The sequence below is a fragment of the Haemorhous mexicanus genome, chromosome 6 (genome assembly GCF_027477595.1).
Source record: "Haemorhous mexicanus isolate bHaeMex1 chromosome 6, bHaeMex1.pri, whole genome shotgun sequence".
In the NCBI taxonomy this organism is placed as follows: domain Eukaryota; kingdom Metazoa; phylum Chordata; class Aves; order Passeriformes; family Fringillidae; genus Haemorhous; species Haemorhous mexicanus.
Window position 1 is genome coordinate 8823001 of NC_082346.1, and position 24772 is coordinate 8847772.

A 24772-nucleotide genomic window follows, 5' to 3' on the forward strand; every position below is an offset into this window, starting at 1 on the left:
TCAAGGTAGCATGAAATTTGGCTTTATAAAGTGACAGGCCGGGGATTGATGGTGGGTAGAGGATATAATCTGTGATGCCCTCTAAGGGAGGGAGGAATTGGAGAAACTGTGCATTACATTCATCAGCATATCAAAAGTATGAGGAGCCAGAGCCTGGATTATTCTTTCTTGACTGTGTCTGGTGTTCAGGCACACGTTCACATGAACAACAAAAGTGTGGTGGCTTTACAATTGCTCACAGTTCCTGTCAGATCTGCCAGAAGCCTCTCCTGACTTCCTGCAGCTCTTCTGCACCAGCTGCATCCCTGACCCAGTAGTGGGTGCAAATTGTTCAGCAAAAGATTTGAGAGCTTTTTTAAGGAGGCAAATGCCTTCTTAAGTTTATCTGCATGAAGCCTGTGTTCCAGATCACTGGAATTTCTGCTGTAAACATGGTTTTAGTACTGGATTAAGTCTCTAAGAAGGAGATTATGTTCTGTACGCAGTCATCCAAAAGCTGTGAAAATTTGTGTGGCGTGGGCTCAAGCTGGGTTGGGATGTATATTTTTTATATTTTGGCACTGAGACACTCAGGAGGAGCATGAAAAGTACATGTGCCAGTGCCGCTGATGCTTTAAAGCTCCAACACTGAGCAGGACAATCATGCTATTGAAAATATGTATTTTCTGTAATCCTTAAATCCCTTCTTAAGCCAGGAGCTCCAAGTGAGGTAGCTATTCTTGGCACCACCGTCATAGTGCTGACTAGTGTATTATTTTCTGCAATGAAGGTTAAATGAAAAGCCTGAACAAGCTAAGAGACTGAGAAATGCTGAAATGTGCAGACTCACATTTTACTATGTATTTCAAATGACCTTCATAAATTCTGGTGTTCCTAAGAGCAGAAGAGGCAATTCCTTTGTACTTTCCTACCTCTTGTCAAGCTGTATTGCAGAGAAGTGCCATCTCTACAATAATATTTTATTGATTATATTATGTATTGATAATAATGTATTGATTATTTTAGTAAGCCCCCTCTACCCTTAAGCCCATGTTGCACTTTTTACTCCACAAAGTCCCAATTTGAAAAGGCTCCTTTGGCTGGAAATTAATGCTTTTAAAAAATGGCAAGGAGAGAATGGCTGGGGAGGAAAGCAGTCCCTTATCATCCCTCTGCAGGGAAGGGAGCACCTGATACACAGAAAGGTGCCTCCAGTGCTCAAGCTATATATGTTGTTTGACCAGCCACTATAAAATTTCTTCCTTATCAGATCTTTTACATGCCTCCTTAAATTTAATATTCCTTTTTCTTCAATCAACTCGTGTTGCAACTGTGTTCTTATCTGGGATTTTGTTCCTGAAATAAAAATGGCAGCTCCCGAGTTTTAAATTGAATTGACAACAAGCCTGGATTTCCTTGCCACAGAAATGTAAATGAGAAATGCCAGTGTGAGCAAAAGATAAGGTCCATGTCTTCTTCTGTGTGAGTCCACAGAAAATATTTATCTGGCACTCACATTACTCGTGCATTGCTCATTATGGGGCTAGAGATGTTGGTAACATCCAACAATACAAGAAAGATAATCTTATCAAAGGATAAGAGTGTAATTAATTTCAAATGGCAGAGACACCTCGTCAGTATCATTTAACACCAACTTTATGAAACTGCTGTACTGCAGTAATTAGTCACTAACGATTCTCTCCAGCCGATGTGCTTTGTTCTGATAGGAAGGTCATGTTTCCTTGACTGCCCTTAGCCAAGCTTTCTAGAACTGATAATAAGAATGGTGGATTTAGGATTAGATCATGCCTTCTCTCAAGTATTGTTGCATAATGAACATGAGAGTGTATTTTTTTTTTCCTTACTTAAATTTTTTAACTGTTTGAGTGCTTGAAGCTTATTTTCAGGATGAACAGAAGTTATGGACCACTGAATTAAACATATGGTATTGACTGGCCTGGAATAGTGACTGGAGGTCCTTACATTAGTAGGTATGAAATATTAGTATGAATATAATTAGTAAGTATGAAATATTTATTAGTCACAGTGGAGGCACGTTCCTTCAAGCATTCATAAATGGCATTTTTGTGCAAAAAATTCTGTGCATTGACAGGAGCAAAGAGACGTGGGCTCAGGCAGATAACGACAGTCATTTCAAAAATTGAGTAAAATCCTGGTACTGGTATGAAAAGTTTCACATTGTTTTGATGAATTAAGAATGTGCTGACAAGGTTTTAATTTGCATTCAGCAAAAATTAAAATGCTGAGTTTTGCTCACAGCAATTAAGGAGTCCTTCAGCTTTCCACCCACATGTCCATAAACGTAATTTTTCTTTATCCTGAATTTAGTTGTGCCAGATACTGAGCACTCTGCATCAAACTTTTTAATGGCTTTAAATTGAATGCTTAGCATAAGACCTGGAATTGATTTAGGTCCATATTTATAAATCTTTGGTTTTTGCTGAGATTGACAGAATCTGAATGAATTCTTCACCATGTAGATTTGGAAAATGTGTTTGAAACGTGCTTTATGCATTACTAGAGTTTGGTTTAAGTGTATGTGCCCTGGTTCAAGACAACACAGAAGGCCAGGTCTGGGGAGGAAGCTCAGAGCCCTATTTGGTCCCTTTTCAAACAAAGGTGATCAGAAATAAATGCAAAAAGGAGTTCTCTTTTTTGTTTTTGATTGAACATTTGAAAAAGTTCTGTGTTAGCACTCCTAGAACTGATGCAATTGCAGTCCTGGACTAGCAAGCCAATGCTAGAAGGAATTCTTAATATTTTGGGGAAACATTTTGGTCTCTTGTCTCCACAGGAAAAAACACCCAAATATTAACCTTTTTAATGGATTTTATTGATTTTCACAATTTTTTGGGGGTGGGAAAACTTGTCATCCAGATATAATTTCCAGGTTGAAGGAGACATCCATCATGAATAGGAAAAGGATTTATACTTGGATAGGGTGGATGGGGTTCAGGTGTCTGAGCCATTAGAACACAGATTGCACCAGAGAGGTTTGTACCCTAAAAGATGCTTCTCCACAGAGCACCAGTCTCCTTCAGGACAAATTTCACTCAGCCTCTTTTGTTGCTTACGTCTGCTCTGTAAAATGAGTGTAAAACACTTCACTAGACCAGCAGGGACGAAGCTGGCTCTGTAACCTGGGGGGAAAGTCATCAAAATAAACAGAGCAGAGAGTTAAAGATGCATCAGTGCTTTCCATTAGCTGAGTGCCAAGGCTTTGTTTCCCCTTGGTTAAGCACCTATGTGAGGTAGAACAGCTCAGAAAAGAGGCTGGCTGAAGTCTACTCATTGTGTAAAACCTTCCACTGACAGTGAACAGCCCAATTCAGAATGGATTTGTGAACCTACACCTTCCATCTCACAAACAGAGTCTTCAGTGCTGGTCCCAGAGCACGCTCTAATAGCATGTCTCAGCTTTTTGCAGGATAAATAAATAACTAAATAAGTTTTGTCTTCTGATCCCACTATGCAGCCAAACGAAAATATAAACAAATTCTTCACAAACTGTTTTGTTTTTTTTTTTTTTTTTTTGCACTATTTAAATTTTTTTTTTATCATGCCACAATCCCTGGAGACACTGAAAAAGGGCTCTGGTGTAGAAGATGTGGTCCTCAAACTGCAGCAGCTCTGCTAGATTTGTTTTTGCTCGGCTTCCTGACTTCTGTGAGCATCAATGCACTGAGCTGGGAGATCTTTGATAGAATTTGGCTGTTCTTTCCATGAAAGCAAGACAAAGGCTTGGTACACAGGGGGCCACTCCAACTTTATGTCTTCTATGGATTTCCCTGGCTTAAATTCTAGTTGACTCTCTAAGCTACTTTTCCATTTAATTTGAGCAATTGGCACACCGCAGAAGAGGCTGAAGGTCTGGAATCTCAGGTTTAATCTCTTCCTAAAGAAATCCTGCTTATGAAGCCTGAGAACAACTGGAGGTGTGACAAGCTGTTAGGGATCATAAGTAAGTTATCATAGGGCATTTAATATATTGGTTTGAAAAAAGAAGCTCAGTGTCTGCATCCCTGCTTCACTACACTGGAGTGGTTTGGGAAGGGTTGCTCAACAATCCAACTCACGTTTCACTTCCAGTCCAGGGTTTTGTGCACATTGCCTTGCTTTGTATCACTTTCTTTTATGAGGCTGCAAAAGCATTTTGTTCTTTAAACAAAAGCTTTTTTATCTGTCTAGAAAATCAGATTAGAAGGCTCTCTTTAATGTGAGGTAGCTGATTGTGTTACAAATATCTGGATATAGTGGTGGGAAATACATTTAGGACTTAACAGTTTTCTCACTTTGCAGAAAAATGTGTGTATTATGAGTGAAGCCTCCTAACTGTACAGACTGAACAAGAAATATACAAAATCCTTAAACTTTTACTTCTTTCAAGTGATTTTTATCTAAAAATTGTTGATTTCTATACCGTATCCCCTTCAGCAAGCAATGTTTCTCCCAGGCTAAAGCACTTGAGACATCATCTATCAAAATCTATTTTTTACCAGATTGGAGTAGTGGCTATTTTTTGCCAAATAAATAATGTTCACACTGAAATAGTTTGACAATGGAACACTGAGCATTAAAAATGTCTCTGTGGAAGTATTCCACACAGAGAAGCCTGCATGGATCTTTGTTGGGGTATATTGTATTTATAACTCTCATCTGAAGTAAGTGTGTTAGTTTTGTCATCTTGGAAGGGCTGTTGAACACTCTGATCTCTCCATTATGTGGGAGACAGAAATAAGAAATCCATGAGAGCCCTAAGTGGCAGTGCTTCATATTTTTTTTCTTTTTTTTTTTTTTCCCAATATTGGATTTAATTCTCCATAGCTGCTGTTTTGGGTTGGCCAGAGGACTAATGCTGACTCTGTTCCCAGGGGGCTCCTAAGGGTCGTAACTGCACAGCCTTCCTCCGTGTACCCATCATCCTCAGTGGTTGTGAATCTGTTTTAAGGCTGCAGTGGGACAGCTCTGCTTCCTAAATCTTGGAACAGAGTTTTCGAAGTAAAATTTCTTCATTTCCATTTTACAATCATAAAATTTACTCTTTTTTCATCTGCTATTTCATGCTTCCTAATTTAAACTATGCTTAGACCATAACCCCCTCTCATTACATAGAAAAGCAAATCCATTTCTTTAGCTACTGCCTGAATAAAATGAAAAAACCTGTAACCCACAAATGAATGTGTTTGAATTGGTTAGCACAGAGTCTGACCTCAGTAAATTTACTGTAGATTTAGGTCCAACTTGATTAAATTGTACATCAAAGTGGGCCAAAAGTCCTGTTTCTTTGAGCTAAAATTTTCAATCTTTCCCAGAATCTATACATATAATTTCAAATACTCTAAATCTGCTGTGTAGAGTGGACACCAGGCAGTGAGAATGAAGTTAAGCCATTTGCCATGCAAGGCACAGAGTGACTCGTTGCTTTTGTACAAAACATCACACAGAGTTCCTTTGCACAATTTCCTGGTGCTGGTGGCCCTGGGGCTGTGAGTAATTTGTATGCTCTGATGCCAGGATACTCTCTTTGGCAAGAGCCAGCTGGGGCACTGTGAGTCTTTGTGTGCCAAGGTGTGAAAAGCAAGTTCAGTGTTCAAAATAATTCCCAGTGTCTGGTAAGTGTTGCTGGAGAGCACTGGATGTGCTAAGTTAGAATATTTGAAGGGATTTCAAAAGATGGTAGAATTTGTAAAGATTTTGTCTTTCCCCTGCTGGAAATTAGTGTTTGCAAATTGCTTTTTTAATATGAAATGAAAGAATTTTCCTTAGTCGCAATAATTGCTTAAAGTAAATTACTGATAGAACCAAATGTGGTTTTTAGCTATGAGAACAATGACCGCTTTCTGTGCCTGGTAAAGTTTCTCTGTTAGAGATGATAAAAATAATGTTATCTGGGAAAAGCTGGATTATCTACCAACCCCTCTCCCCAGTAATGAGTCTGATAAAGTCAATTTACCAAACTGTTTTCACAGAGATGTTAGTGTTGTAGTCAAGGAGGAAACTTCATGGGAAACAAAGACGACACTTTGGACCTTCAGTCCCCTCTTAGTGACTAGTTAGATGAAAACTGCCTCAAATCACAAAAGTCTGTGCTCATTCATCTCTTGAGTTTTACTGACAGCATCAACTTAATTGGCCATTTTTACTTTACAAGCGTAAGTCTTCAGTGCAAGCTTTATAATTCAGCGCGTTAGAGCTTTAAGTTAACTAAGAGTGGTTCTGAAGAAAGAAAAATATGCAGTATGACATTATACATTTACTAAATCCTGTCAAGCTACTGTCACCTGTTTCTAGCAATACACATAATCTCTTTACTCTTTTCATACATATTAAGGAAAGAAGAAATAACTATTTTTGTTAAACTTCCCATAGTTAGGCTTGGGCGGGAGAAGCTGTTTGGCGTGAAAGCTGGTAGTGTGCAGTGCTGCATCTTTACTGCACTTCAGGCTCCTGTCACCCTGAGCTGCTTTATTTCTCGTTTTGTTTGAGTTACACCTTGAAAGGGACCCTGCAGCAGCCCTGCAGACCCTGCCTGCCCTGCAGGAATAAAAGACCTGAGGTTTGTTTGGGCTGCAGAGCAAAACACTGCAGATTCTTGATAGCAAAAATAGTTTTCCTCAGTTAATGATTACAGAACTAAATTTGATTTCTGATGGCAACTTTGTGCGAGACCTATGTAAAGTTTGTGCTAGAAGTTATCAGAACACAGTGATAATCTTCTGGTGTATTTTAGCACTGCCTTCCTTTAATAAATCTGCACTTTTCACAGTGCTTCAGAGTAACCCGAACCCTTATCAGACCCTAACCTTTATCAAATCCTAGCCCTAATCCTTATCAGGCAGCTTCAGCCTTATGATGCATTGCTAAGGATGGCCAGAGAGCTCAGAAGTGCTCAGGGGTTCTGTACAACCTTGAACCCTGGTCTGTACCAAGACTGGCTACTGACACTGCATAAAACATCCCAGTTCTGATTCTTCTGGTTGTGAGCACAGACTCTGAGACAAGTGCTGTGTCCTTTAGTCAGAAATGTGGTTATGTGAAGCATATCTTTGAGGTAGGGTTTTTAAACTGACTTAGTACATCAATAATTTTACATTCTGTATAATAAGCTCTGTTCTAGATTAATCCCTTAAGGCCAAATATTATTGCTGTTACATAGACCCAATGTTCTTTTTCATAATTGGAAAGGTTCCTTAAGGAGAGCTATATGAATGTTTTGCAACATTCATATTAGCTCTTCCAAGGAAGAAATCTGCCCACAAAGATGCTTATCTTGTGAACTTTTAGCTGTGTCCTTTTTTTTTTCTTTCCTGTAATTCTATTGTTCCAGTAGAATGCAGTTGTTTCAGAGAGTGGAAAGTGATGATGTGTCCACAGAACAAGGAATGGTGCTGAAGGTCCTAGCCAGTGGTTCCAGCAGAGGAAGTGGATACAAGCCAGTAGAGGGTTTATGTAACTTCATCTCCTTTGGTAGTCAGCACTAATCCCTTTCTTTGTGATGTACGGTACTTTTAAATTTTTTAACTTTTTTTTTTTTTTTTTAATACTGATACAAATTTAAGGATAGAGAGTATAACTGCCTGGTTTATTTGACGAACAGTTTAAAGAAACCAGAAACAGCAAGCTTTGTCAGTCAGCATGAAATGTTCCAATTCTGAGAAAACCACTGTTTCTTTTTCTTTTGACAACCAAGCAGTTATCAACTCCTGCTTTTCAGGAACACCCAAAACTTGTCCTCAACCTCATCAGTTTTTAAATAAGCAAAGAATGCCTGGAACTGGTAAATTTTCCCTTGCAATATCCTTACTTTCATGTTTGTAGATTTACACAAGTTCAGCTAAATTCTACCAGTTGAGACACTCATTTGAATCCCAGTTAACTCCAAAAATCTTATTTGGGATTTATGCTAGTTTTCCTAAAGGAATAAATTGGTCCAATAATACCACAATCATAATTGGTGGGGGGGGCAACCCAAAAACCCCACCAAAACACACAAAAAAAGAACCAATCGAAAACCAGCCCCAAACAAACAAAAAAACCCACCACACCAAAAACCAACTAGAACATTAAAATCTAGTGTTATTGCATTTGTGGATTCAAAAGGATAAATCACATAGAGATCCCTCCTTCTGAGGGTTCAGATTCTTTGGCCAAGTGTGTATTTTTTGGGTTTAGGATTTTTGTCCAACATGTGGGTAATTTGCTGGCCCATTCTTGAAAGTGTAAGGCTTCCCATTACAGATAACCTGTGGTTTAGAAGCTGTAATTTTGCAAATGCTGCGTTTTAATCTGCATGCCTTTTCCCTGCCAAATCCTTCCTTCATGCCTATGTAGTCTGACTTAATTCCAGAAAATATCAGGATTATATTACATGTCTCTTTTATCCCCCCAAAGTTGTCCAGGATACTATTGTTTTTCTCCTACATGGGAGTGTAATAATATAATCCACTGCCCTAAAATATCATGTCATTTGTAATCCTGGAGTATAAATCAGGATTCCCTTCTTATCACTCCTAGAGAAAGTTTTTATAAATAATTGGACCTCCATGGATACAGAAAGAACCTCTCCCCCCATCTTTTTAACAAATATATTTGAGATAGTTTATCTGAAATCCTAGAATTTGAAAAATTCTTGTGTTTATTATATATGGTAAGATGGCTTTCTTTAAACATCTCAAATCAACTGGCATTTGAGCCTTTCCAACTGATTTAGGAGTTCAGCACTTCATTCTGTCAACATCAGGAGTCCCTTTACTGGGAAAGCCTCTGTCCAATTTTTCTTCAAAAGAATGCTTTTTGGAAGACCTTATGATTTTAAGCTCAGTGTTTTCCAGTAGACAGTCATTTCAGAAGCCTTCTGCTTTGATGGCTAGTGATGCAGGAAATCATGATGTAGCCTTGGGGCTCAGCCACTTCCTATTCTTCCAGGATCATGCTCTAAAATGCAAACAGAACTTTCTAATTAGTTTATTATAGAAATACTTGAGAAAACTCTTTATTTGGTAATTTCAAGGAATTAGATCTGCAGTAGAAATGCAAAAACCATTTCTGTGTTCATTTGCTGCAACTGGAACAAGGATGTGCTTTAGTGTAATGGCTGTCTAAAATCAAGCACTTATTTCAGTTTCTGCTTTTGTGGACAAGAAATAAATTTGGCTTGTAATAACTACTCACAACTCCTTCCTTTGGTTGTTGGATTTGGTTTTTGGGTTTCTTGTGATTCCATTCACTGTTGAGGAAAAAGCAGGATGGATTCAACTGGAATAAGAATTTATTTAACATGCAAATGCATATGGGTAGGTCTACAATGATGCCTGTTGGAGGAATGATCTTTAGGTCTTGTTAAGTGAAAATAATGGTTTTATACTTGGAGAGCACCAATTCATTTCAGTTGGGCTTCTCAAGAAATATTCATTGGTGGAACGTATGCCAGGCAAGATCTCAAACAGACTGGGAACAAGTTTCATTGGTCATTGTAGAATAGCTTGCATCTGATCAATCCTATTCATACTTACATGTAATTACATAATCTTGACCTGAATTAAACATATTCTTAAAGTTTTTATCCAAGACTTTGCTTCTGGCAAGGTAGCCAGTGTAATTTGTACAGTAATTTGTAATATTTTCATTTTTTAGAAAAGAACATTCTGATGGCCTCCTAAGAGCCTTTTCAATGGGAATTACCATGCTTTTGTATAACATGCAATAGTGTTTCATTGTGTATGAGATAGTATAAAATCATTCATTCTTCTCTCAGGGCTGCCACCAAAATTGGGTTTTGATTGTGAATGAATTGCTGTGAGATAGGGATAAAAGCTCAATTGATATGGTCCTGGAATAATTGAGACAACCTTTCTGCGAGATGAGCAGGCAGTTTTATTTATTTATTTCACTGATGCAGGAATAAGGCAGATGGAATAAGAACAGTTGGTGGCCGAAACTGAATTGTTTGTCAGGGATTTCTTGGTGCTCAACTTACACCCATTAAATTGTATCCTGCAGAAGTAGAAACTCTGCAGTCAGCTTAAGCCTCCACTGGATCCCACACTTCCCACCGCTTCCTGTTAATTAAAACCCAGCAAATGTGCACATTGTGTTTGCTTACACAGATTCTACAAAGCGTTAAAAAACTTGAGGCATTTTAGTGGCTTTAAATTTAAAACTCATTAGCCACTGCCCTCTTGACCAGCTAAAGGGAGTTTCTCAGCACTCCTCTGGGCCTGCACCACTTCATTCTGCCATGGAAATATAGAAATGTTTGTTGGCTTAGCTAAAAATGTTTGGGAATAGTGGCAGTATCCTTGGGTGAGATAGGGAGGATGTCCGCTCACTAAAAGCAGATCTGGCCCAATTAAAGATATTGCCTCTCTTTTTTTAGAATGCAAAGGAGTTTTTTTCTTTTTTTTTTTTTTTTTTTGGTCAAAACACTTGTTTAATCTTATGTTTGCTGCCAGAAGATTTGATTATTTTTTTATAATTTAATTGGTAAAAGTGTATATTTTTTTCTTTTGTGTGTGTGTGTGTGTGTGTGTGTGTGTGTGTGTGTGTGTGTGCGCATGTTAGAACCAGGATTATGAAAAAGCGCCTTCAGAGCTGAATCTTGCCACAAATTGATAAATACAGCTTTTTGCTCAAAATGGTATGGTTTGCAATTCATTGCCTGAATGCTGACCTAATGTTGTGTGAATTGTGGCTTCATCAAATGAAACAGGACCACTGAGCATTTTGAAGAGAAATTTTGCAATATCAGAGCATTGCCTGTTCCCAGATAAACACACATATGCAGTGATAAAGCTATTTTGACATGACACCTTTGAGTAAAATCCTTGGAACACCAGTTCCAAAACTGCCTCTCTGGCTTTTGACTTGTACCATTTAAACTTTTCTCTTAACCATCAATCAATAAAAAAAAGCAAAAATAGCTGCAGTTTGGACTATATAATGGAATCCAAATCATCTGAAATGATGAATATTTTATGATTTCCAGTTCATTAATATTTACAGGGACCTCCAGTAATCAAGATCCACAAAAAAAAAAAAAGGTTATTTGCAGTGATGCTCTGAAAAACCTGAATTCTCTTTACCCAGAACTGACTTATTCTTCTGTCTTTATTTTGTGAGCTTTTGGTATTCATTTCAGTCTGCATGTTCTGCATAAATTCACTGAAGTAGTGTTGAGCTAAGCAGAGAGAATTATAAATCTTCTACTCAAAGAAAACACGAACTGACAAAACGCACGTGGAAGGCATTGGCCATGCAGGTCCTTATCTTTTTCCTGTTCCTCTCCTTACATTTCCCTAGATCATAGATGAAGAAGAAACCCAGTTCATGAGCAATTGTCCCGTTGCTGTGACTGAGAGCACACCCAGAAGGAGGACACGCATCCAGGTGTTTTGGACAGCTCCTCCCACTGGAACAGGCTGTGTCATCCTGAAGTAAGTATTTTAAAGCATATTAAGGTAAAATTCAGTTAATAAGTTGAATATTTATTGTAAACAATGGAGTTCTTAATTCTTTTTTCTCTTTGGACACATTTTACTAAGTTTGGTTGTACTTGCAGGGTGAAACGTTAGCAATTGAAAGCCTCAATGTTCAAAAAGACGTCCAAGCCTTCAATAACCATTGAGTCAGCAACCTTAATTGAACTTGTTAGCCTTTAGTTTCACATAAAAAACCCCTAAACGTTCTTAATTTTTAAGATCAAAGTTGCATTCCTCTGGTGGGTAAAAAACATGCTCTTAGTTGAGATGAATAATAAAAATGTTCTGCAAGGTCATGATTGTCTAAATGGACCTTTATCAGAAAAACCAGATCTATTTATTTAGAGGTGAATGCTTTCATTTTAGGCCTAGTGATCATTTTCTGATATTTTACTATTATTACACACTCTCATGTGGAATCATGCTTTTCAAGCAGGAAATAAAGATGTGTATGTATGTTCACTTTGATTTAGGGTCACTCATTAGTCTGCAGAACTAAAGAGTGCTAGAGAAATGCTGTCCTGTCTCTTAAGACTTTGTTTGCTGTATTTAATTGGGCATATTGGTCAAATGTTCATGGGCAATTGGGATTCCTTTGCTTGTTTTGAATCCATGTCTGGGAGAAGCCTTAAAAATTGCTAAGATGTGCCCTGGAGAAGTATTTCAAAGAGGCTTTTCAGTGATGGGGATAGCAACTTTTAGGCTTTTAAGGAAATGCTATCACAAAGGTTGTGCTGAAGATAGTTCAGACCAATCCAGGAAAATGTTTTATTAGAACTGCAACTGATTTCTGGACAGGCTGTGAAATTGCCACTAGAAAAAATGGTTTGTGGCTGCTTTCCTTTCACCCTGTGCTTCACTTCTCCTCCTGCTGATGGGCACGAGACAGACACTGTCCTCTTCCACATCTCTGAGGGTTGTCTGGTCTCAACTCTGGCTGTGGAACAGTCTCAGATCTTTGGCAGGGTGCTTTTACTTGCTGCTTCTTGGTTTCAGTATGATAATTTAAAGAATCCCTTGCTTTAGTGTGTACTAAAGCAGCTCAAGAATAGACGTAGTCTTTTCTTGAGCTCAGTACAGACAAAAGTACATTAGGCTGAAAAAAAAACTGGAAATAAGTTTGGTAATGTTTATAGACAGAATTTTTTGAGTGTTCCTTTGGCAATCCAGAAGATTCCTTGAGTGTTACTGAGGTTTTTATCAGTAAAGCTCCTTGGTCTTCCCCCCAGGTAGCTGCATAACCAATATTGCTTAGGGCACTTGCTATTTAAGTTAATTAATAATATGGTGATGATGCTTTATATGGCTTTTTAAAGAGACAAGATTTAAACTCTAATCCAGTAATGATATTAAACAACAAAAGTTGATGGATTTATTTTTTTCCCATTACTGTCCTAAATAAAATTGCCATTAAAAAAAAAAACAAAAACAAAAACAAAACAAAACAAAACCAAAAAACCAAATTAACTAAGATCTGTGTTTTTCTCACTGAAACTTAACACAACTGTGGCTGAAGTCAGTTCAGGTCTTGGCAGAGAAGGAATGCAGTAAAGTACCACCAACTGCAGGATCTTGAAAAGTGTTTCTTCTCTCTCCTCACTGCTAGGCAGGTCATATTGGATGTTCAACACTGATTCTTTTCTGTGAAGTACTTGGATTCTTTCAGAAAAGTCAAGAGAGGCTACAAAATGTAACAGTCAGAACTGCAGTTCTGATGTTCTGCACATGAAAGTATGAAATTGCCACTGCCTCAGAGAGTCTGCAGAGGGAACCTGTGGCTCACAACCCTCTCAGGCTGCTGGATGTGCATCAGTGAAAGCTGAAACTCTGAAGTGCCAATGAAGTGCTAGATTAGCTGACTGGTACCAGCTCCCAGAAGCCATTTGGGAAAACAAAAGAGCAGCTTGGAAATGCAGATTCTAGGAAAAGGAAAAATTTTGGTGTTTATGACCACCTATTTACAATGTGCTGTGGGTGTCTTTGGTGTGAGTGTGTGCTGCTGAAAAGTGGAAGGAAGTTGTTAAGGACCTTTCAGGGAAAATTAAATGAGAAATAGGAGTTTACTCCAAATGAATGCTTTGTTAACCTCAGAAGGTAAGGTACAGCTCCGTGCCCAGGACTGTTTAAAGAAAGAATGACCATTATTGAGAGTTGCTGATGCCAGAGATGAACCTCAAAATGTGGCATTTGTTTGTGCTGCAGTGCAGCCCTCCAAGGGCCTATGCATGACAACCACTCCTGCCATTAAAAACATTTAAATTTTCTCTTTTGTGTGTAAAGATTTGGTGGCATCTGAGTTAGAGTTTGTAGTCAGCCTTCTTCACAAACCTTCTTTATGGTCCACTGCCATAGAACAGAATGGAAATTTTGGAAATTATTGGGAAATATTTATTGGAACATCAGCATTAGAAATTTTTTTTTCATGATTATTCTAGACGATAAAAGAAAAAATCTAAAAGCAAATATTGTTTTGAAGAGTGTTTGAGAGGAAGTGAGTTTTTTGGGATGCTGTGGTCAAACCAATAGGTGCTCAGATTTGAATATTGGCACCTAGTTTGGCCACTGAGGACATGGATACACCTCTGAGAACACAGGGGGTTAAAAGCTGTGAACTCCCGGGGGAAAGTCTCTTGGGTTCCGGGTTCGTGGGAGAGAACAGACCTCCCCTGCCCAGCTCTGAGATGGGCCGGGGAGGGGAAGCCATACGACCGGAGGAGGTAGGCTGGGCCTTGGGCAGAGAAAGGGAGGTGAAGGCCCCTACAAGACCGAAGGGTGGAGTAACCCTGAGAGACATCAGGCAGCCCCCCCCAGGAGAGAGAGAGAGAGGGAGAGCTGGTGTCTGTGCCACCTTGAAAATTTGATAGCATGGCCAGAGTGAAGGAGAAGGGGGGGTTTCAGTGCCAGCATGGCAGCCATGGGAGTTCTGGACAGGCAGAGCCTGAGACTTTTACCCTTTTCTTGGATGCTGGAAACCTTGCAAATGCTGATTCCTCCTGGAGTTGAATGAGAAGACAGATAGAGATGAGATATGAGATAAGAAGAAATGGGCCATGAGAGAAGCTGAAACAAATCTTGGGTAGGAGGAGGTGATGGAGTGGCCTTTGGCTGGACTTTTCTTGTATAGCCATGGACAGAACCATTTTTTCCTGTTACATAGAGACTGCATTTAGGGGGGAGGCAATGGCTTGGAGCCAAGAGAGTGCAGTGATGTGATGTGAAGGAGTGCGTGAACAGAGACAACAGGTGAGGAGGGTGTTGATGGCCCCCCGTCTCCAAGGAAGAAGAAGAAGAAGATGATCTCTGTTTTCGAGACCCCCTCAGCCCCAGGGGGTGGAATCTGGGGGGGGGGGGGGACAGGTGTCCCAAAAGTGAGAGACTGTGCTCTTTTTAGAACTGGGCAAAGCACCCTTTAAAAAGGAAAACCCTAGAAGCAGCTCTAGTCCACGCACAGTGGTGAGAGCACTAAACATAAAAAGAAGATGTCACGATGGCAAAATGATCTCCAGGCAGTGCCACGTGTGACATGGAAACACAAGAAGTTTCAACTGTGTTTCCTGGAGAAGCCCATGGTGCAAGAGGGACTCCTCTCTCCTCGACGAACTGAGAATTGATAATCTGAAGGGTGGTGCTGGACTGAGAGTGGGTGATCTGAGGGGTGAATAAATTAGAAATTTGGTGGGGGGAGGAAGAATGTCTTTGGAAAGTTTTCATCCTGATTTCTGTATGTTTCTTTTATAGTTGTAAGTTAATAAAGTTTTTTCCCTTTTATTCCTAAGTTAGAGCCTGCTTTGGTCTTTTTCTGATCACATCTCACAGCAGACACCAGGGAAGAAGTATTTTCATGGGGGCACTAGCATTGCACCAAGCTCAAACCATGACAAAGAGTTAAGCCCAAACTCATAATGGAAAAATTCTGAATCCTTGAACTTTAAGGGAAACAAACCCTCTGTAATTTTCTTTCTTCTGTATGTGATGGGAGTGAAAATGTTTTTTTAATTGTCAATACATATTTGTTTCAATCCTTGCAGACTATGATATTTTTGTTTTAGAATTTCCAAAACAGAATGGCAGCACTCTGGAGCCTGTACTGGATCACGAGGATTTACTTTTTCCCTAGCCCTGATCTGCTGACTTCAATATATTGAAAAGTTAAACGTAGTCACAAGTTAAACATAACTGATCCATAAAAAGTTATCACAATTTAGGTGCCAAATAATGCAATTATTTTTGGTAGTGGTATAACTAAGTAGAGAGTCTTCCAGGAAGCTTTTCCTGAGCTAGAAGTGAGGTTTGGGATCCACTATTTTTCTGCAGTTTATGGAGTCTGGTAGCTTTGGTAGAAAGACTTGATCAGACTTGGATGGTACCTTCCCAGAGCTTTCTAGGCGTAGTGCATGTGATCAGAGTGACTGTGACAAGCACAAAATGACACAGAAAAATGGGAACCTGTGGCTGTAGGGTTCAGTAAGGGATCCGCATGCCTGTGTGTAATGCTAAATTTCTGGGTGACTGCAAAATTCGAAGTTTAGGGGTAAAAAACATATTTGTATTTGACTTACTGTCACTACCTTGCTCTCTAAAACATCTTTCTCTCTGTGTAGACTTAGAATTGTAAGGAGAAAAAAGATAATGGATAAAAGGAGAAAAAATGTAATGGATAAACATATCATATTGTGCAGTAATTGTTTACTTGAGAATAATTCATGCATTTTCTTCATTCTCAACAAGACATGACAGTGAAATACCCTAAAGATTTAAATCCTTCTGGACTCTACTGAAGCTGCCAGCACTAAATGTGCTTTTGGGATGCAAAAATAGCCGAGGCTCCATTTATCCACACACTTAGGTCTGTGCTTGACTCTCACTGAAGATATAAGACTTTTATTTTACACACTGCTTGGGCGACCCTCAAGCTTTAATCCCTCTTTCCTATTTTTCTATTTGGACCTTCCAAGCTGTCATGCTGTGCACAGCCTGCTTGCTTCCATGTTCACAGTGCAACTTCTTTCTCTCCCTGTTTTCTTTCCCTTGTTTCTTGTGATTGATTTTACACCAATATGTCACATGTTGAGATGGGAGGGCCAGGTCATTCCTTCTTCTTCTGATAAAAGTTTCTTGGTTAAACTTCACTTAACTAGGTTTCTGAGCTCTTCAGAATGCATTTGCTTTCTAGGATCTTTGAAAACCTACTGTTAAAACTTTCTTGAGAAAAATTTATGGTTTTTTTTTTTTTTTTTTTTTTGCAATGTGAAATTAAACAGAAAAAAATTACATAAACAATAGAGCAGTGTCAGAGCCTGGAAGTGTTTGTATCACCACATGGAAGTAGAGAAATTTTCAGGGTTTTGAACCTTGTCTTGGTCAATCTGTTTTAATAAGTTGTTGAAGTGAATGAAAACTGTTTTAAGAAACACCTTTTTTTTCCCTTCATATAAACTTTAATGGTTGGTTTAGCATTTTCTACTTTTCATAAAAAGTAGAACAGAACACATACATTTTGTTTAATCTGACAGCTAATATTTAGAGGCTGTGCTTAGTTCTGTAAAAAAAGATCCAAATTTATCTTGTTAAACAAGAAAAGTCTAAAGTATGGATTTCAAATAGTAATTTGTCCCATTGACCAATAAAAGGACAGTAAAAGTTTAATTCAAGCTTCTTAGCAGTGATGGAAAATCACCTTTTTGAAGTTGCTTTGAGCCTTAGATTCAGCTGGTTTCTTGTATTCCTCAAGACAGTGTCTCAGCTGAGTGTGGTACTGAGCAGATGGGTAAAGGTCTGACCCAGGTAATGGGGGGGAAATACAGAACAAACAGTTTTCTGCAAGTCCTTTAGAATTTTGTGCTAGAACACAAGAGTGAAGAAAATTTGATCAAGTTCTTATCTTGTCACGTATTAATATTTCATGGCAGGGAGGATCATGTGAATATCCAAACTGAGTAAATCTGTCAGCTGGCGTAGATCTCATGAAAAGTACTGTGAGAAGGTAATTGGCTTCTCCTCCTTTAGCATTTTTTACTGAGGCTGAGATTAATAGTTAAATGCAGTAAATTATGGCCACATGCAGATAAGTTATATTCAATTTACCATGTAGAGAAGAAATCACAGTTTGCAACTGGCTCTTGGACTAATTGTGTTCTTAGGCACCTCATGTGACTTGTATGGCAAATGTAGCAAAAGTTCCTGCAGACAAGTTATTTGTGCTATACATATCGTGCTTAAACAACCAACAAATTAAAATTTGCTATCTATAAATACTGTTTATTGCCATCAGCACTTGCAGAAATGAGTTCATTGTGGTGTCTCTGCTGTTTGTTTCTGGGAATGTGTTCTGAGCCATCTCTAGGGAAATGTTTTCCAGTTCTTGAGGAACAGTGTGGAGCTTCTTGTTTTCCTGAATATGAAATTATCATCATGATTTTAATTACACTGGCTCTTGATTGCATGTAATGAGAGAGCAGAGGAATTTTAAGGAATTGCAGCCTTCTAAATAAAAAGTATGGCATATTTAGTGTATATGAAGCAAAATATTTTAGATAGTTGTGCTACTGGAGCAAAGCTGTCATATCCATGAGGACAAATTCAGTTCCAGTCCCTGGGTCTCAGCCTTGGATATAATACTCAGTTTCTAACCTCCTTGTGGGTTCTGACCATCTTCTTCCTCTCAAGTTTCAAAGCTCTGAGGGTGAAGGAACTCCAGTTTTTGAACATTTACCTTTTGATTTCTTGTAACTTCAAGCATTCTATTCATTCAGGTCACTTGGCCTGTCACTCTGAGTAAACACTGTGCTGAAATGTCTTGTAGGAGAGACTGAAAAAAGAACCAGATGTCATAAAACCTCAGGAGTTCATAATTGCACCTACATCCTGAAACTGTCTTGGTGTGCAGCCAAATCACTTTGCTACACTCAAAACTCAGGATGAGATCCCTGGGCCAGAAACAGAGCATAAGGCACCTGGATAACAAGGCCCAAAATTCACAAGAGCAGCTTTGTGGTGTGTAAAATAATATGTGATCAAATCATTAACCCTGTGTTAAGACGGGTGTTTATGAGAAAGGCCAAACTGAGGTGCTCAAAATAAAAGTGTATTTCAGAATTAATCTTTCTGACTAAAAGTGTTGTTACTATGATTCCCACAAAACCAATATTGCATAAATTTGCCTCCAATAGAAAGAAGTTCCAGTTGCCAGACTGCTTTACATGGGTGGAAGCTGTAATGCTTCTGAAACTGTTGCCAGTCATGTAAAAACATCTGATAGAAGATCACAGAGCTGAATTTAAAAAAACAATAAAGAACAAAGAATTATGTGTAGTTACAGCTCAAAAATTTATTTGCAATTTTTATGCTTGTCCTAAATCCCTCATCAGTATAAATGAGCTGGCACAGGGAAGAGAAGTTGGGCATAGTTTGAATTTATTCAGGTTACTTGACTAAGGTGATGAAATTCTCTGTTGGAATCCAAAGTGCAAGGAACTCTCAGAACTTTGAGCCTGTAAGCCAAAGCTTAGAATTAAACTCAGGATTTGATCTGAAACCTTGGAAAAGGGTTCTAAACTTAGGTGGTAGAAGCAAGAATGTAGATTTATAGCTTAAAGCAGAGACAAGCTTTACTCTTCCTTTACTTCAGCCAAGTAAAGTTTAGAGTTATAGAGTTTAAGATATAGAAATAAAAGTAGTTACAGAGGTAAACAAGGAGTTTAGAATGCAGCACTATGGGTTTATGTGTCTTAACATGATTGGCTAAGAAAGCTTACACTTTAACATGGGTCCATAGGATGAAATATTTAAGGATTGGGTCAAAACCATAAATATCCTTGTTTGCAGTGTTTTATTGGTCAATAAATCCTTAAAATGTCTTGTAACTGAGGATCTTGTGACCTTTTAAACCATGCAGTAAAGACCCTTCCCGCCTATGCTGAAGATAAGAAAATAAACTGCATTATCAAAACCAACTCAGAGGTCCCATCTCTTAACTCATTTAAAATTCCTTCAAAAATCCCCATAGTTCTCTAAGTAGATTCTTTGATCCTCTCTGATGTTTTAATCACTAAAACATTTCCTTTTTTTTTTTTTTTTTTTTTGGTAGGGCTACTTACCCTAATACACAGTATTTTTCTTGATTTGTTGGGATGCTTTTCTTAAGCAGATGAGTACAACTGGCACACAGGAGGACCTATGAGAAATTCACTATAAAATTGTGCCTCTAAATTTTCCATGTGTAAAATCTAGCAACACTGAAACCTAGAAACCAAAACTAGAAACCCTGCTTGTTTGAATCAGGTATTAAATTTGTTATTCTGTCTTTTCCATTCATGCTCTCAGATTGTGCAGACACTTCATGTCAACAGCTTTACCTTTTTATTAGAGTGCTAACAGTGGAGCTGTTGAGCACAGCTGTAAAGCATTTACTGACAGCTTGCCATTATGAGTAAATACAACAGCCAAGAAAAAAGAGAGACCAACCTGCCCTCCTTGCCTAGAAAGAGCTCTGTTTATGGAACAACAGAAGATAAAAGTTTTCATGTTATAAATAACTTTATTCTTTTTCCTAGTAGAATCAATGAGTCTTCTGCATGCAGAGAAATTTTATATACTTTCTGTACTACTATTTTTTAAAAAAATCAAAATTTTTATCTTCCAGTTAACTACCACATGACAGCATCTTCTGAACTTCATTTTTGATATAGTAGCAGTATAGCCTTATATTTCATAGCTTAAATTGAATATTTTATATAGACATTTTAGGTATTTCTACACATGTAAGATAGCAAACTAAGATATCTGTGCATTCTAATAGTCCAGAGAACAAATGCAACCTTTGATAGATAGCAAATGTGCCATTTTCCATGTGAGATCCTTTGGGTGTGCCTCCATTTCTCCCCATTCTTCACTTTAAGGAGATGTAACAGAAATGCGCCCAGCTTTAAATGGCCATGGGCATGGGTTGGGAATGAATAGATTGGGTCCATTACTGTCCTTTGCTGTGTTATTATGTGCTGCTCAGCAAAATTTTTCAATTTTTTTCTGTTTTCTCAAGAGCAGCTAGTGGCTGGTGACTCTTTATAAACTACTGCAGGATAGAAAAGCTTGTATTGCTATCCTGGTTCCTTAAAAATTATTAAAAATATTAAAAATTATTTAAATATTGTCTTCATCCAGCTATTTTATTTTTTTAAACAAATAGGACAAAAGTTTAAACTTTTAAATGAAACTAACTTAGAAACCTATATTTTATTTCATAGATGAAACACCTCCAGAGTTTGTGTTAGAAAGAAAGAGAAGAAAACTGCATTTTTAGATGGGTAATTTATATCAGCTCTACTATTAGGTGTAAAAAAGCATATTTTATCTCAATATATATGGTAGCAGCACCCTGGATCTACTGACACATCTACATTTAAAACTAAAAGCCATTTCACTTTCATTTTCTCTGGTTTCATATTGTCTCTTTAACTTCACAGTGGGAGCATGTGAATTTGGAAAGTGTTAAAAATGGATTTTCTTATAATTTTGTGTTCTTCTATATAATCTATTTTATGGTGCAATAATTAAAGTAATCCTATAAAATCTAGTTAGATTCCTTCATATGGTGTTTTGTTTGTAAAGATGTAGTGTTGCAAAACAGGTTAATGGCTTTGGGATGGGTTTATTCCTTGAGGAGAGCAAAACAACAGAAAAACAATGAGAAAAACAGATTAAGGATAAGGGTGGTGGTCTTTCTCTAGCAGCAGAGGGAATGTAGTTATGCTTTATTATGAAAGATAATATTTTAAAACTTTTTTACACTACCTTGAAAATGCCTACAATAATTTCATATTTAAAAAAAAAAACAGTGTTATGGCATAGTTAGTGGTAAACTGAAGGCATGTGCAGTTACTTTCATGGTTCCATATAATTTTTAGTTTTTCACAAATGTCTTTTTGTAAAACAAGCTGTTCTGTAAGAAAGAAAAAGATTGTGCATTGATGTGCAGTGGGGTAGGAATTCAGGCATGGGAAAAGTTCAACATGCCTTATCACAAGACAGTGATATCAGTTACATCTTTGATCATCATTGTGTTTTCCCCAGAATTTGTGGGGAAATACTTTAATAAAAAAAGAATTAATAAGGTTAACAGTGGACACAAACACAGACCCACTTGTACCCTAATTTGGCATTTTACAAAACCACACAGGACATATAAAACTTCCATTTTTATTTCCTAACCCTTATCCACTCTGAGTTTCCTGCTCCTTCCAGGTTCTCAACACTGTTCTAAGGGCACTTGTGTTTTTAAATTGTGCACTTCAGAAAGTCATGCGAAGTGGTGCAGTGTTTTCTAATGTTCCTAATTTCTGATTCCAAACTTGAAGATAAATGAGGAAGCTATAATAAGTGATGCCAGAAGGGACTTTCATGAACTACCCAAGCCTTTTCTGTCTGACTTTACTGGGTGATTGTAGTGTGTACTATGATCAAGCTTCCCCTGCACCTGTGTATTTACAAATCCAAATAGATATAGGAAAAATCAAGAAAATGTTTCTTCAATACTTTTTCTTAATGACAGAATTTACTTCCGAGCAAGGTAAATCCTCAAGTAATATTAATTGTATTTACATATACTAGAGGAAAATGAAAAAAAGGATTTAAGACATGTCAGGAGGGATGTTCTGTAAAGTATCTTACACTGAAATCTGATTTTCTCAGATATTTTTGCTCCCTGCAAGTGGGGAAATAAAACAGTAAGCTGTGATTTTTTTCTGGATGAGTCTCTAGGAGAGTCTGCATGTTCATAAATTTGAAATAGTGGGATGGAGGAAAAAAAATCAGCTCTGTAATTTGCTTGTTGTTTGCTTTTGTAATGAAAATCATTGTTAATTTAGGAGCCCAACAGCTGTAGGACATTTGCCATTCGGCAGCAGCTGTCAGTAGCACTCTGGTTTATTTTGCAAACAGATGTTTAATTTGACTTCAAGGCCATTGTCATTTTTAGAGGGGAAACAAAGAGAGAAAAGGAATAGAAATAATAATGATAGTGTTAATTTGATTTCCTTTCAAAACATACAGAGTGTCACTATTGATGGCGTCAGAAGAATTGTCATTATTTTTACTGAATGTTTGAAATCAGTTTTTTTTATAACTGCCTGAAGTTATGCATGATAATTCATGTTAAGGAATTGATTTGTCTTGTGTCAGGAACTGAAGGCTTTATTTTAATGTAATGTGATTAATTTTTAAAATATGCATTTTATTCATAAATCAAAATGTCATACTGTTTCTGCAGATCACAGATAAAGAGATTTTGGTCTCTCTATTGAAACCAGCTCTCCAGTGGGCTCAAATATGTTTTGCTTACTGTAGTATGGTGGTGTTCTCATTGCACATCAGTGAATGTGAAGGGCGAATTGAGTACAGCAATGATGAAAGGAGGTAATTAAAAAGATAAGTAGTGTAATTTTTAGTTTTGGTAACAAATTATTTAATCCAGTCTGTGCCTATGGATTGAGGCTTTAGGGCGAATTGAGTACAGCAATGATGAAAGGAGGTAATTAAAAAGATAAGTAGTGTAATTTTTAGTTTTGGTAACAAATTATTTAATCCAGTCTGTGCCTATGGATTGAGGCTTTAACTAAACCTGCTATTAAAACATTTTGGCAAGATCCTCTATTATTCAAAATGCCCATTGATCCAGATAAAGGAATGTACATGAGCAGTGAATGTTCTCAATCTTACAGCACACTGGTAGTTACAAAATAATGGTCACTTGCTTCTTCATAATACAATCAGTATTTCAAGATTGTATTCTGTGACAGTGTGTAGGTAATCCTGCAGTTCAATGTAAGCTACACTGCATGTATGGGATGAAGTTTCCATTAGAAAAACTTTTATAGCAGGCTGATGTAAGAATTTGGTGAGGTGTCTGCATGCCCACAGAAATCTAGAGCAGCTCTGCAGAGCACATTTTGCAGTTGCAGTTTCTAGCACAGCTCTGTTACACTGTGAAAGGCAAATGCATGAATTAACAAGGTGCTGGATTCTGGCCATCCTTCCTTGGGGTGAACAGTCTTTCAAGCCTCGTGTGAGTTTACATTTGTTACCTGGGGAGTCCCTAAGGGCTCAGTAAGGGTCTCAGAACCTGAACACTGTATTTATCTTGATTCTTTGCTTCATGTAAAGCGCCACAAAATCAATTCTGATTTGTTCCCTTAAAGGAGCGGCTATTTGTATTATTGCAGCTCTTTAGAAATTGTGAAAGGCAGAAAAACCACCCAGAAAAGGAATTCTTCTTTGCATGAATCGGCTGTGGAATTGATTGTTTTTGTCTTTCTTGTTACCTGGGTTGACAATTTTAGGGCTATTGTGAAAGGACTGAACCATTGTGAAAGGACTGAAACACTAAATAATTCAACCAATAATTGGGTGGGCCATTCCTTTCTTTTCCTTTCAGTAATTAGGTGCCCACTTTTCCATCTTTTCTACATCATTAGACATGCATTAAGTATCTTTGCTCTTTGAACAGCAGCAGCCTGGAAGCTTTTTCCCTGCTTTCCCCAAGAAATGGATTTGTTGCTCCATCAGTTCACTGCTCCAGCAAAATGTAGTTTGAAGCCTTGCAATGCACCAGAAAGCACATTTGATTTTTTTTTAAAGGTTTCTGGGTTTCATTTGCTGTAGAAAGGTCTGGGTTACAGGCCTGTGTCTAGGGAGGGACTGAGCTCTGCTCATTAGAGGGATAAGCTTGATGCTCCCTCACTGCTGTGTGTGGAGCCCCATGATAACCTTAATATGAACTAACTCATTCAAGTTTTACAGATTACCTGTCATAATGTTTCTTGCCATAGATTTCTCTGAAAATGGAATATATACTAGTTTTATATACAGAGGAATAAATTTGTGCTCTCTTACAATGCAACTGCCTGGCAGTGGTGGCTGAAGTAGATGTATGGTGATACAAGAAGCTCATATAAAAAATATGTTCCACACGCAAAGGCATTGAGGCACCACCATCTCATGATTGCTCATAAAGACATTGTCTTGCTCATCAGGTTTAATTTAGACAGCAAAATATTAACGAAAGGCATTTATCTAATTTCTCTGAACTAATTGTGGCCAAAAAGTTGTCTTCAATATGGCAAAGAAACACAAATAGTTATCATTCTTCCTGTTTCTATAATAGTAATCTGTATTTATGCCACACAATTTTACTCACAAAATGCTAAATATGTCCAGGCAAGTAAGTAAAATGAAGCTAAACTGAAAAGGAGGCAAATTTGACAGGTACTTGGATATGTGTTGTCTGCATTGTCTTTTTCAGT

General features: G+C 37.8%; 1 protein-coding gene across 1 annotated transcript in view; it reads left to right on the forward strand.

Annotated features, from left to right (window-relative positions):
• Positions 1-24772, forward strand: part of SPON1 (spondin 1) — a 188422-nt gene that overhangs the window by 23988 nt on the left and 139662 nt on the right. Inside the window, exon 3 of the mRNA XM_059848395.1 lies at positions 11299-11432. Coding sequence (XP_059704378.1) covers positions 11299-11432 — 134 coding nt within the window. The remainder of the gene's footprint in view (positions 1-11298; positions 11433-24772) is intronic.